The 13828-nt window shown below is 37.6% G+C and overlaps 1 protein-coding gene across 1 annotated transcript in view; it reads right to left on the minus strand.

Moving 5' to 3' along the window:
- The window catches only part of SYNE1 (spectrin repeat containing nuclear envelope protein 1), a 422354-nt gene that overhangs the window by 92019 nt on the left and 316507 nt on the right, over positions 1-13828 (minus strand). The window contains exons 104-111 of the mRNA XM_063096991.1: positions 10935-11054; positions 8357-8557; positions 5749-5922; positions 4157-4288; positions 3431-3627; positions 2455-2587; positions 1871-2053; positions 530-679 (exon numbers count right to left, since the gene is read on the minus strand). Of these exons, the coding sequence (XP_062953061.1) occupies positions 530-679; positions 1871-2053; positions 2455-2587; positions 3431-3627; positions 4157-4288; positions 5749-5922; positions 8357-8557; positions 10935-11054 (1290 nt within the window). The remainder of the gene's footprint in view (positions 1-529; positions 680-1870; positions 2054-2454; positions 2588-3430; positions 3628-4156; positions 4289-5748; positions 5923-8356; positions 8558-10934; positions 11055-13828) is intronic.

The following is a 13828-nucleotide window of genomic DNA, read 5'->3' on the forward strand; positions in this document are numbered from 1 at the left end:
AAAAAGAGACGAGAAAATAGGAAAACAAGGTCATACATATAAATGTCATTATTTTATGAGGATTTGGAAAGTTTTAAGTAACCATAAGATTAATATTATGTCTTCCGTGACTTACTCCAAATGGCACAATTTGCATGTAATCATATGACATGCTATTTTCCAAAGTTGAATATATATTTGCATGTTTATACAAATTTATACACACATATATATATGTATTTAGAATATATATAGATTTATGACATATTTATATATAGGTAGAAGATATAGAACTGGACAAATTACATACCCTCATTATGAAATATTTATAAATGATAGCATGATTTTTTAAAATGACTCAAAATGATTCCTAATGCTGGACAACTTTTCTGTGCCTATTACTAGAGGTGCAATTATTCTGCTCTTAAATGTCCATCTGGTCATTTTGTATAGAACATACATCCTAAGATCTGATTTCTATAATTCAAATTTTTAAATTTTTTCAAATAAAATAGTCTAAAAATATGAAAATTTAAAAAATGTTAACTACCTTATATTTCTGAAGGTATTCATGAATTGCCTTATAACCTATGGAATTTTTTATATCCTCTTCATCCTTTTGTATAACATTTTCCATTAGAGAAATCCAACTCATGACTTCAGAAATGGCATTGCGTGAAGGCAGCTTATCCATTTGAAGCTATCCAAATTAGAGATAGAAAAAGTACCAAGTGTTAAAATTCAAACCCAACTTCTATGAAATTAAAAACTCTACATTAATTCTCATTAATGTACCAACACAGATAACATTTCTTAATGACATTTTTAGATCTTAACCCATAAAAACTTGAAATTAAACATCAAGCAAACCCTGAACAATAATAGTCATTTCATGTTCACTTGACATCTAATACTACAAGCATTGTATAAACATTAACTAATTAATCAAAACACCAGCAAGAAGAAAATATTATTCTTATTTTATAGCTAGTTTTATGAGTTTAAAAAAATTTAACTACAAAACACTCAACAGATGTATTTTATTAATGATCTTGTAAAATCTCTGTGTATTATGACTCAGGAATGTTAAATGAAGAAAGAAAAATACCACACTACAGGCTATCATTTTCTAGATTTTTTGGCACTCTGATATTTATTCCTAAGACCATAGCCAATTTCCTCAGTCTTTAACTAAAGTATACTTATAATTCTGAATCTTACTTAATATAGCATTATTTATGCATTAATAAGTATTTATTATAAGGATTTGGAGGAACAAAAGCAATCACTTAAAATGCTTATAGATTAACTTCTATGTGGTGCTGAAAGATATAGAGATGAACGTGGATGGTTCCTTCCCTCTAGGAGTGTATAGCTGCTGACGAGAAGAGAGAAGGCACATACATTAAACACAGCTATCACGCCTGATACATGGTGATGCGTGTCAAAGAGAGATAAAGATAAAATGTTCTGGGATTTCAGGGCAAGTAGATGTATTTCCAGATAAGAGGAGTACTTACATTTATTGAATGCCAGTTACATAATATAATAGATACATCAGATGATAGGTCTTTTACATATATTATGTTATAAATTTTCATAACCACTCACTTTGTGAAGGAGGTATAATCGCCTACATCTTACCCATGAGAAACAGAGTTTGAACAAGGCCAGACAAAGTTCCCAATGCATACACACATACACATGTTAAAGAAGTCCTTGAAAGAAATGCCATCTGAGCAGGACTTTGTAAAATAGTTCACTTTTAGTATGTAATACGATGGAAGAGAGAAAAAGCAAGGTATCTGAGACAAAGCTCATTTAAACTTGTGAGCAAAAGCAGATCATGTACGTTTCCACTTAATATAGCTTAATTGATTTGGATTGGTACCTGGTGGAGCTTTTCCTGTACAGCTGGAATATTTGTCAGCAGGTCAGTCCACTGGCTATCAATGTAAGACAGCTCAGAACGCAGGGCGGCCGTGTCCACTTTCTTTAATCGCAGAAGCTGATTTCCAGTGCTCAGAACAGATGATTTCAGGGAAGATTTGGCATCCACTTCCTTAGAAAACTCCTAAAAGAAGTAGCAACATTCAAATTAAAATTAAACAGCCAGACCTTTCATTTAAGGAACGAGACTAACTTAGCACCTAAAACAATTTTCTGTACATCTTGAGAGGGGAGTTATGTTGAACACTAGAGGAAAACGTAAGAATCACACCCTTGCCCTCAAATGGAAGCCAGCTATGAGACAGTTACTTGAAAACTACTTTAAACAGGCAAGGTTGAGTAGTTGATCTCTATTATTTTGCATAATTATTGAACACACATAGTTAACATTGATAAATTCTTCATAGCTTACCTTATTAAGTATATCCATTAACAACTGATTTCCTTTTTACTGGTATATGGGCCAGGCCTTACCTACTGGCCTGAAAACAATACAATTGAATCAGATGCCTTTATCATACTTACTAGGAAAGCATTTAGATGATCACGGACCATTTCTAGTTCTTGTGGGACTGTGACAGATTGCTGAGTCCAAAATTCTAGCCTGTCTTTTGCAGATTGTAACCAGTGAATTAGATCTGCAGATTCACTTTTATATCTGTAAGTATATTAATGAGTCAATTAAGTAAACATCCAATCCTTACCTTCTGCTCACTTATGTTACTCACCAATACCAACAGTTTTAAAACAAGAGACAGTAGATTTAGAAGAAAAATGCACTTGGTGACTCTCTAAAATTCTCTTCTCTTAATATTTATACCTTGGTCAAATCTGTGTGTCTGGGTTTCAGCTTTCCCACCTCTAAACTGAAAATAAAAATATCTTTTTCCGGGCCAAGCCCGTGGCGCACTCAGGAGAGTGCAGCGCTGGGAGCACAGTGACGCTCCTGCCGCGGGTTCGGATCCTATATAGGAATGGCTGGTGCACTCACTGGCTGAGCGCCGGTCACGAAAAAGACAAAAAAAAAAAATCTTTTTCCCCTCCATATCGATGCTACTTAGAAAATATCAGACAATGGTTATAAAAAGTTCTTTGATATAAAGGTGGCATGGAAACAGTATTTTGTTATGTAGAAATCAACCGCCCACCTCCCTTGAATTCTTCCCTATGTCCTTGAGAAGCTTCCCCTTCTCGATTCACATTTTCTCTTCTTTCTGTCCTTCTAAGGCTTTACTGTGACCACCCAGATGCAGTCATCAGGCAGGGGAGGATGACAGCTCAAAGAGAAGCTGCATTATAGCACATGCCCGCCTGTCCACTTTTAATCATATGTTTATATAATTACACAAGGATCCAGCTGAGGGCTTTCTGTTTGTCTTTATTTTCCAAACTATGCAGTAATTTTCCACAGGGACCGTATTTTTTTCAAGTTCGGTACCCACAGCCTTATTACTACACTGTAGCACTTAGCTAAAAATATGCAAAATAATCATCCTATTACCTGGTCCAGTGTTTCAATATCGTTTCCAACCTGTGAAGTTCCTTAGACACTTTGTTGGTATTATTCAGCCAATGCTCTCCAAGTTGATTTAATTGGCTTTCTAGATCTGAGCAGCTAATAGATATCAGAAGTCGTTTCCCATCATCTAATAGCTGATATAATTTGGGCTGGTATTCATTAAGGCTGGATTTTAAACGCTAAAATGATTGAAAATATAGAGTTAAAAGTTTAGATAGTGAAATTTTTGTCTTTAAGAATTATAATTACTCTGGTGCCCACAAAGTTCCCACTACCTATTGTTCAAACTATTTGTACCTGAGTAACATTGAAAAGTTTAAGATGTTTCATCTATATATAAGTATAATGTTTATTTTTCTTTTCTTTTTTAGTAGTAATTTTAGATGCACTTAAAGCTGTCAACTATTATTATTTTAAGAGTAGTATGACACCAGCATAAACTACAGAAAATGCTTCATGGAAGCTAAATTTTTAAAAAGAGCTGTCTCATTAAAAAAATTTTTAAGGAAAGACTTTTTAAATTAAAAATATTCTACTGTAAATAACACAAACACTATCTGTTTTCAACAATGTCAATAACTTGAAAGAAAAGCAAAAGCACTCAAAATATTTGAGCATAAGTTTTTTTTAGATTCTGTTAAAACTACTGGAAAGTTTCCAGAGGAAACGTAGCGACATGAAACACCAAGATGCCCTTCCAGCACTGACCTGGTAGAGGGTTATCCGGTCAATGAGCCTGTCCTCACTTTCCTCCACCAGACCCACACTTGGGAGGCTGCTTGCCACCACTTCCAGTTGTCTGCTGAGCTCCTGGTGGTCCTCATCCAGATGGGACCATGTCTAGAAACACATTAGGGCGTGAGCTCAAAAATCCACCTTAGGGAATGGCATTCTTCCTTGTGTGCAAAATATGAGTCTGATATATTCGCTTTAAAGTTATGTCAGAGTTGTGTGTGTCGGGGTTTCTAATGGGGAGCAAAAGATGGCTTTCAAGCAAGTAATCAGATAGTGACCCTTCAAAGCACCATGAATGGGCTTTGGTATCTACAGTCTGTCTGTCTGACCCTGGGTAAGTTACTAAACTGCTCTAAGTCTCATTTTCCACATATTAAAATGGGAATTGTCATAACTATCTCCTCCATCATGAGGATTAAATGGAATAATGTATGCAGTGTACCTGGTATCTGGGATGTGTGGTTCCCTTCTTTACCATAGCAAGGATTTAAGTAAAAGGGATGGGCACATTTGCTTTTCATGTAGGGAGAGAACTAAAATTCATTACATTTGCAAGTAAAATTTAAAATAAAACACAGACATATTTAAAATATTCATGTATAGTATAGATAGTCTATTAAGAAAAATACCAATTCACTTATTCCTAAGTTGAGATTTTTAGTTTGTTTTTAAATGGAAAAAAATTTTAATCAGCCTTTTCCAATAATTTATAACAAGGGTCAGTGGTTTTTCAATGTGTGTGTGTTTACTTGAATGTGCACTTGGAGTGGCCAAAAGGACATCACAGTAGAAACCAGGCCTTTTTCAATACACTTAACTAAATGCATATTGCCAGGCACTGTCCAAGGCCTAGAGCATCTAGCAGTAAATAAAACAGACAAAAATCCCTGTTTATACGGAGCTCACATTCTAGTGAGGGCAGACACGATCGGCAATAACAATAAACCAAAAAACAAACAGTAAGTTCTATGGTACATGAGAGAGTTCTTGTGCTGCGGGGGAATAAAACAGAGCTGCGTAGGGGAGGGAGGGAGTGGCCAGGTGTGTGCGTGCTGGGGCTGCCATTTAAATGGCGTGGTCAGCTAGGTCTCATTGAGAAACACACATTTCAGGCTATGAAGTCAGACAGACGTGGGTGTGACTGCTGACTCTGCCACCAAGCCATCACGTGCCTTGTCAAGAAATTGCTCCCAGACTCATTCCTAAAATTAGGGATTCAAAATACCTCTCAGAGATTTATGGCAAAGACTGGATGGATTCATTTAGTTGTGAAAACCCTAGTCAGAGTTTTTCAATATCAAAACCCCAAATTCTTCATTCATGATCTGAAGCTAGGGTTCCTCTAGCTGACTTACAATATAGCACAGCATATATTCCAATGTGAGTAGGAAATAGAAGGGAACAAGGCAACGCATAACCATAGGAAAAGTACAGTCCTGAGCCAGAGAGCACAGCTAGTTCCAGGTTACACACGGACAACTGCATGAATAAACACATCTTGCCTTAAAGATCCATTTTGCAGTAGGGCATTTGCAGTAGGAAAGAAGCTACATCCACAGTCTCACCTCTAGAATGTACTCCAGTTCCACGCCCCGCTTGTGAGCTCGTTTCAGTACAGCAGAAGCCTGAGTCATCAGTTCTGTGTGGAATTGGGTTTCCTTTGGGACTGCAAAGCTGATTATCTTCCTGAAGAGTGTTTCGGTCAAGATCATATGAGATTCCAGGCCCTGAAAGTATTCCTGTAATTTTTTAGATAGAAGTCAGCAACACATTCACACACTACCTTACAGTAAAAATTGCTTCAAAGGCAAAAACTGATGGAATTCAGCTAACATGTGAGCAATGACATTCCACTCTGCTCACCTCCACCTTAGCCCACAGACACCCGCCGCTTCCTGCAGAGATGGGTGCTCGTCTCCCAATCGGGCCCTCTTGTCTCCCCACTCAAGTGCAGCCTACACACTGCTGTGCTGCAGACGGTCCCCCAAACTCTTCACATGTGCCAGCTGCAGACAAATCTCCTCTGCCTTCTTCATATCTCACCCACATGCAGCCTGGCCTTCCTTACTCTGCTCACGGCCTCTGGCTCACTCCACCACACGACTGGGCTCCCGTGTCCCCGGCCACTTCAGCCCCCATTCCTCCATCATCTGCCTCTGCTTGTGCTCTGTTCTCGAGATGTTCTCACTTGACACATTCAATATTTTCCTTCCTCCTTTGCTGGGTTGAGCCCTACTTTCTAACTTCCAGAGTGCTTGTTGTGCTTATTACTAGCTTGACATACACTGATGGGTATTAAATATTTTTAAGTTTTCTTTGTATTATACTACATGTAGCAGAATAGCAGGCTTGCACAACCCTAAAAATGTTTCTGAAACATTACTTTTTTTTTGGTGGCTGGTCGGTACAGGGATCTGAACCCTTGACTCTGTTGTCATAGCACCATGCTCTAACCAACTGAGCTAACCATCCAGTCCTAAATCATTACTTTTTATGTGTAATAGACCCTGGAAAATGGAGATAGGGTCTATCCCATCTCCTCTTCCCAGTACCATGGATAGAACTGAAGGACTAGGAGTTGATAATAAGAGCTAACATTAATTGAGTGTTTATTATTTGCTGGGCACTCCATAAACACTTTACCTGATCATTTCATCCTCAAAACAAATCTATAACTCTAGGAAGTAGGTAGTTTTATTTTCTATTTTACAGATGAGAGCATTGAGCCACCCAGTCTGTGTAGCTCGCCCAATGTCGCAAGGTTTGTAGCGGCAGGGTTGGAGTTTGGATCTGAGCAGTGTGGCTATATCTGTGTTCCTTTCCAACACTGCAGAACTCTCGCTCAGAAAATGGGCTGGTGAGTAGGAGCTAGAACCATTATTTTTAACCAACAATTATTATATCGTAGAATCTTAAAGTTGGAAAAGACCTTGAAGGTCACCTAGCCCAACATTCAATAAAAGCTGAGATTCTCCTGAAATCCTTGGCTGGACTTCCCATGGCCAGGAGGGCTCGGTGGCAGCCTACTCTCCTTCTATTGAGCTTTATTTCCCTGTTATTTATACTCATTGATCCTAGTTTCCCCTCTGGAATAACTCAGAATGATCTTTTATTGCTCTGGTCAACAATTTGAGAAAAACCAGCTGTGAACTTTAAAGCAATGTTTTCAAAGCCAAATGATAAGGCTTTTATAAATTATGAAGTTTTGGACAAAAAACTCTGGGAAAAAAATAGCAAGGAGTACAATTCCCAAAAATAAAACATAAAATCCACCTTTATAAGTCTCCAGAGAGCTATATAATGGCAGAATATTTAACCTTATACAACCCAATGGGATTTTTTGAGTTTCCCTACAGGGAATTCCCATAGTCTAGGATACGGGATACTGGGTTTCTGGACTGGCAAAAGTGCTTTTTCCATTATCATCACTAATAATGCAAGAGCTATTTGTGTATGTGTGTGTGTGTACGCATATGTGCATGAGACAGCATTCCTTTACTAAGGAAGAATGTCCAACCTGAGCTTGGTTATGACATACATTGATGGAACAAATTCAGGTCTTCCAAGTTTAATTATGTAGTAAAAGGACTTAGTGTCCCCAGGAAGAAACTCTGAGGTCTACAACAACCAGAGCATCATGGCTAAAGGGCATGCAGAGCTGAGTGATGTACGTAAAGGACATAAACCCAACCCTGGAGCTGAATGGGCAGCTCTGCACTCCAAGAACTTTACAATAACTAGAGCTGGGAATCCTTGGCCAGAGGGAGGGCAGAGAAAGCAGCCAGGACTAGATGGACAGATGGGTGTAAAGGACACACGGGAAAAAGCAGAGTTAAGAACAAAGCTGGGCTCCTTTCCAGAGAGAGCCTGAGCTCCCCTTGACTGTAGCTTATGTAGGGAAAAAGCCTGGCTCTCCTAGTGAGGAACCGATAAGTAAAATTACTGGTAAGGTTGGTTTTCCTTTTTAATTTGCAAAATTATAGAAACATATCCCCTGTAATTTCTCTGTGCTACTGATGCCAGTGGGTTTGGATATACATTGGTTGAACATTTTAAAGTGTAACTTATACAAGTAGAAACTCATAAAAGACTGAGAATATTAGGTTTTACTAAACAGAAACCAGGGTTTGAGAACATGCTTTCTCAACTACATTTTCTTTCTCTTTTTTTCACCTTATGTTTGTCAAGTCGTTGTTGAATTTCCTCTTTGGAAGACACAATGATTTTCTGGTCTCCTGCCATCTTCTCCTGACCAGTTTCTAGCAGGTCAGCCAGATCTTGCAGGGCCCTTTCATACTGACTCTTGAGTGTAAGGTTCTGGTTCAGACCACTCCGCCGGGAGCCAAGGGTCATCATCAGTTCATCGTACATGTCCTGAGAGACAGAGACAGCAACACGCACTCTGAGTTCTTATTCAGGCATTTCCCTTAGGCATAGTATCGGCCAGACCCCGACCCAACCATGGAAGCTCCTTCAGGTATGAGACATAGGGGGCTTCTCTGCACGGAGCTCATCTGCCTGTCTTTCTCACGAGCATTACTCTGAAAACTTCTTTCAAAAAAAGATAAGCTTGGGACCTCTATTTCCATGCCCGCAGTATATTGGTTACATGATTGTGACTTTAAACCCATTTTGATACCTGGTAGTTCAAGTTCTCTCATTAATTTTGTTCAGTATTCTCATCTATTCTTTTTCTGTTTTAAATTTTATTTTTAAGTTAATAATAAAGCACAGCAGAGAAAGTGAAAAATGAACTATACTCATAAGAATTTAAGTTTAGTGTCACATAGGGAAAGGATGAAATAAATATTTAATAAATAATGTGAAAGCAACTCGACTACTTTTGGGAAAGCAAAGTTAGAGTCTTATTTCTTTTTCTTTTTTTGAGTGTGAACTAAATTTTATTCCAAGAGATGGGTATTCAATAATGGGTGGGGTAGAATAAGTCTGTAAAGTAATAGCTCATGCCAATCTTCCAAAATACAATTTAGATTGACTACAAAATGAAAATGTTAATAGAAAAAAGAAAAGTTAAAAATGTGAATAGAAAAAGTAAAAGTTAAAAATCTGAAAGATAATTTAAATTACACATTTTAATTGTAATATGTAGTCAATCTAAATATTAAACATTAAAAAATAAGCTAAATATTTTAAGATTATGCAAAAGTGTTTCTGAGAAATGGCATATGGGATAGATCTGACTATTGTCTCCTTAGGATGTCAATAGTCTCTGGTGAGATGTGGGAATAAAATGTTGAAATGCTGTTCATGTGGCTAAGGGAGATGTTACAGAAAATGAAATTCTAGTTTTTATAGTGTTCTCAGTGTTTACCTAATTTTAGAGTAATTGAATACAGGGGTACTTCATAAAGTCCATGGAAAAATAGAATTAAGATAATACAAATCTTTCCATGAACTTTTTGAAGTACCCTTGTATAGTATTCTTAACATTTTTGTCTGCTAAATAATAATCAGATTTGGGAGTATTCCTCAAATAAAGAGCTAGGGAAACAGAGGATTTTAATGTGAGCAGAAATACTTTAAGACTTAAAAAAGGCAATGTTTTTGCCAAATGTGGTGGAGTAAATAACTATTTAAACTGGAAAGACATTTTAGGAGATGATGACACACCAAACACAAAATTTATTTGAGGCATATGGGCCTGATTAATGTATCATATTAAGGTTTAGCTGGCCAGAATGGTTCAATCTGGAAAAGTTCAACTTTAATACCTGTTTACAGATATGACGTTTGACTCTTACACCTGATGCTTAAGTGCTGTCGGAAAACTGTCTAAAAAAGTAGAAAGTGGGGGTTGTGGGCTTATGATATTAAAAAATGTTAAATAAAGGAATTAGACAGTTAGAATGAAAATGTTCTTTTGTTTATAGGAGCTATTTTTTTTTCCCTCAAAAGAAAGAACCTGTGACTCTACATTGGACTCATTGCTCATTTTCAGTAGCTCAGCGATAAGGCGTGCAGAGAAACTCTGGCGTGTGTATATGTGCATGTGTGTGTGACTGTACACAATTGTGCACACGTTTTTCTTAATGCAACATAACCGTGTTGCCTATCAGATGCTAAATTTTGCTGGTTTAATATCCCAGTATCTTCCTCCCACCCCGATATTGGATTCCTGTCTTCTTGTCAGATCTAGGAAAGCAACTTAATCCAGTATCACCCTCCATTCGTGAAGGATGCTGGGAAGTCTGTTTTGATTGTAACTACCTTCTAGTTTAATGTGTTGCTGCTATTCTAGAATTGAAACAATGTCTCTATTCCATTAAAAACACATATGGAAAATAAACTATAGTTTTTGAACACCTTAACGAAACGTTTTCTAAAAAGTATGATCTTGAGTGTTTCTTCTTTTAAATAGTGTTTGGGGAGCTAGTGCAATACAGGGTAGATATCCCTCTTTTAACTTTTCCAGCTAAAATTGTTAATTATTATATTTCTTAGAGTAGAAAATAATATGCTACAACTAAACTATACCACAATGTTTAATCATCTGAATAATAATAAATGTCAGAAAAAAACATGAATCTTAGAAGCATGAGAACGCAATTCCTTTTATTGAACTAAATACCGTAAATGTTTCAGAAAATTTTTTAAGTTACTTGGAAGAAAGGTTAGAACCTAATTTGTGACATGAATTTTATAAAGAAAGCCAAGAAATACATAAAATAATTTTTTTCTTGACTTTAAGTTAGAATGTACCATTAAAGCTGAATACACCTGAAGATTGTACCTGAAGTTTGGAGAGTTCCTGCATGGAAGGCTGCTCAATCTGCAACTTGTCACCACGCCTTTTTAATTCAATGATTCCTGCATCTAATTCCTTTAGTCCATCTTCAGCCTGTTGTATTGCCTATTAAGATTTATAATATTTCATTAAAACTCCCACCAGGAACAATTTCCCCACAAAAAATGTGATTGTTGTGACTTTTTATTCGTTTCTCTTCCCTCCACATAAAACATTTTCAAAGCATAGAAAAGGAGTCACTTCAAACAAACATAAAAATCATGGTCATATATACAAAAGAGAAGACGACCCCTTAGTATACTAGGGATCAGCTATCTTAAAGGTAAGGAAATAGGAGAAACTTAGGGCATAGGGTTGAATGTTGGAAGAGAGTTGGCTTCCTTAAACAAATAAGGGAATTTGTGAATAGCAACAGCTGAAAAAGAAGCATGATTTAGGACACAGTTAGAAAAGGTATTTCCCTGAGATTTTTCTAGGGGACCATATTCTGATTTCCTGAAATGCAGTCGTGAGTATGTTAGGAGAGAAATTCAGCGAGGCAACCAGAAAATATGTTATAGCATGAACAAGGAACACTTGCTCATACTTGTGAAGTAGCAAATCAATCAGTCAAGTAGGAAAGTGGCTGCTATCGCTAAGCCTTGTCTTCCTGGTGTGAGGTCTGCAGAAAAAGAGTAAGATTTCAACTTGGCCTTCAAGGAGTTGAAGGCCTCGTTAGGAAGCCAGAGAAAACAGAGGAAAACAAAACAAGGCTGAATACAATTAAGTATTAAACTTGATAATGCAACTCATCCCCATTAGAGGAGTTTGGAAAAGGGAGATAGCAGACCATGAGTCCTGGAGCATTCTAAGTAGACTCTTGGAAGAAGTGCAACCTCAGTTACCCTTGAAGGATGACAATAACATGGACTCCAGATGGCAGATGAAACACATGTGTCCAATTTTCTCTTTCCTGAAAACCCCCTACGAGCAGAGCAAATATTTTCTTGGCTTGCTTTTTGGTGTGTTGCCCCCACCCCCGCCCCACCGCCATAAATCTACAAGGACAGCAAACAGGAAAGAAGACAATACTGACACAATTTTAGATGCTGGAAATCAGAAGAATACATGATAATTGCCTTAGAGAACCTGAGAAAGCTAAATCCTAAGCTAGCAGAGGACCTACACCACCAAATGCAGAGCAACGGGAGTCTCTGGAACCCTGGCTGAAGTGGGGTGGGGTGCTAAGAAGAGAAGGTTAGTGGAAAGCTGCTAAGAGAGCAGTTAGGTCCTCAGCTCCCCTTCCTCATTGCATACTGCCTCTTTTCTTCCCTGGGGGATGTTTACTTTCTGGAGAAGGTAAGACAGACTGAGGGGAGCCAGACACAGTTGCAGGCTTGAGTGCTTGACTGAAAACAGGGTGATGAAGTGACGGGTTGCCCACGAATGCCCACTGAGTGTTGAACGTGGGCCCCTAAGCCTTGGCTCCCTGGGTCAAGAAGTGCTGCAGCCAGGCCTTTACTCTCCAGACAGGGGATAAAATCTGAAGAAACCAAAAGAAAAGGCCTAAAATTTGACACAAGGATTCTCTGACAAATGGTCTACACAGACAACCCTTCAGTAAATCTCAAAATGGTCAAGTTCCATTCACACACAAAGTTCCCATCCCCAAAATGAATAGACAACAAAGGATTTCAACATACCTGAGAAAAACCTCTAACAAGAAAGATAGAGACCAACATAAGCAAATAAAGAAAAGCAACTTGGAGGGAAACAGATTATACAGGACGAATAAAACTTCAGCCAAAAAATCATTAATACACCCAGAGAGATTATAAAAGATAATGCATCCATTAAAAAAGTACTGCACACCATTAAAAAGGATCAATCAGACTACCAAAATGAAATTAAATACATGAGAGCAGAAATGCAAAACTCAGTAAGGAGTTTGAAACTGAAGTCAAGGAAATTTCCTGCAAAAGACAGCAAAAGACAAAGAGAGAAAGGTCTTTTGATAAGAAAATTAGAAGATTGAACCAGAATATCCAACATATGATTAAAAGAGTTCTGCAGAAAGGGAGACAGATAAAATGGAAGAATGATAAGTATTAAATAAACTATTAGAATATTTCCCAGAATGGAAAGATGAGAGCTCCCAGATCAAAAGAACCCATGGAGCTCAGTGAGTAAAAATAGACCCTCTCCAAGACATGCGATTGTGAAATTTCAGAATGCCGGGGACCTCTGGGAATTAGGATGATTTTAGATTCCTCAAGCCAACATTGGAAAATAGAAAACAATGGTGCAAAAGCCTCCAAACTCTGGAAGAAATTTATTTCCAACCATTGTGCTAGTTCAAATTCTCCTTCTTTCTCATCAGTGCAGCTACATGAAGCCTCATGATGGATCTCCTGCTTCCTGACCCCGGTGCTGTCATGTCAACCATCCAAAAGCAGAACCTGGAACTGACACCATTCTTACCCTCAAACATCCCCAGTGATTTTCCAGTGCCAGGGATCTCCACAGTGACTTCCAAGTACCCAAAAGTGTGCAAGACATATTAGGATGAAACACTACATCTTTCATTTATATTCAACCACATTCATTTGTGTGTATGCTTTATGAGATAACACAGTACCTGCTTATAATTTATGAATAAGTAAATATACATATATGAGTATTTATGGTGTGTGTGTGTGTGTGTGTTTTTTTTTTTTTTTTTAGCTAATTGGGTATGCAGTCAATGACGTGTATCGACCGCCAGTTTATAGAATAAAGTCCAAACTCTCTGACATTCAACAAGCCCTAAAAGCTGCCTCAAATTTACTTATCCAATTTTATTTCACCTCAATTTCATTCATCTTAAGTTCAGCTAAATCGTATTATCTGCATTTTTCCCT

Source organism: Cynocephalus volans, chromosome 5 (genome assembly GCF_027409185.1).
Source record: "Cynocephalus volans isolate mCynVol1 chromosome 5, mCynVol1.pri, whole genome shotgun sequence".
In the NCBI taxonomy this organism is placed as follows: domain Eukaryota; kingdom Metazoa; phylum Chordata; class Mammalia; order Dermoptera; family Cynocephalidae; genus Cynocephalus; species Cynocephalus volans.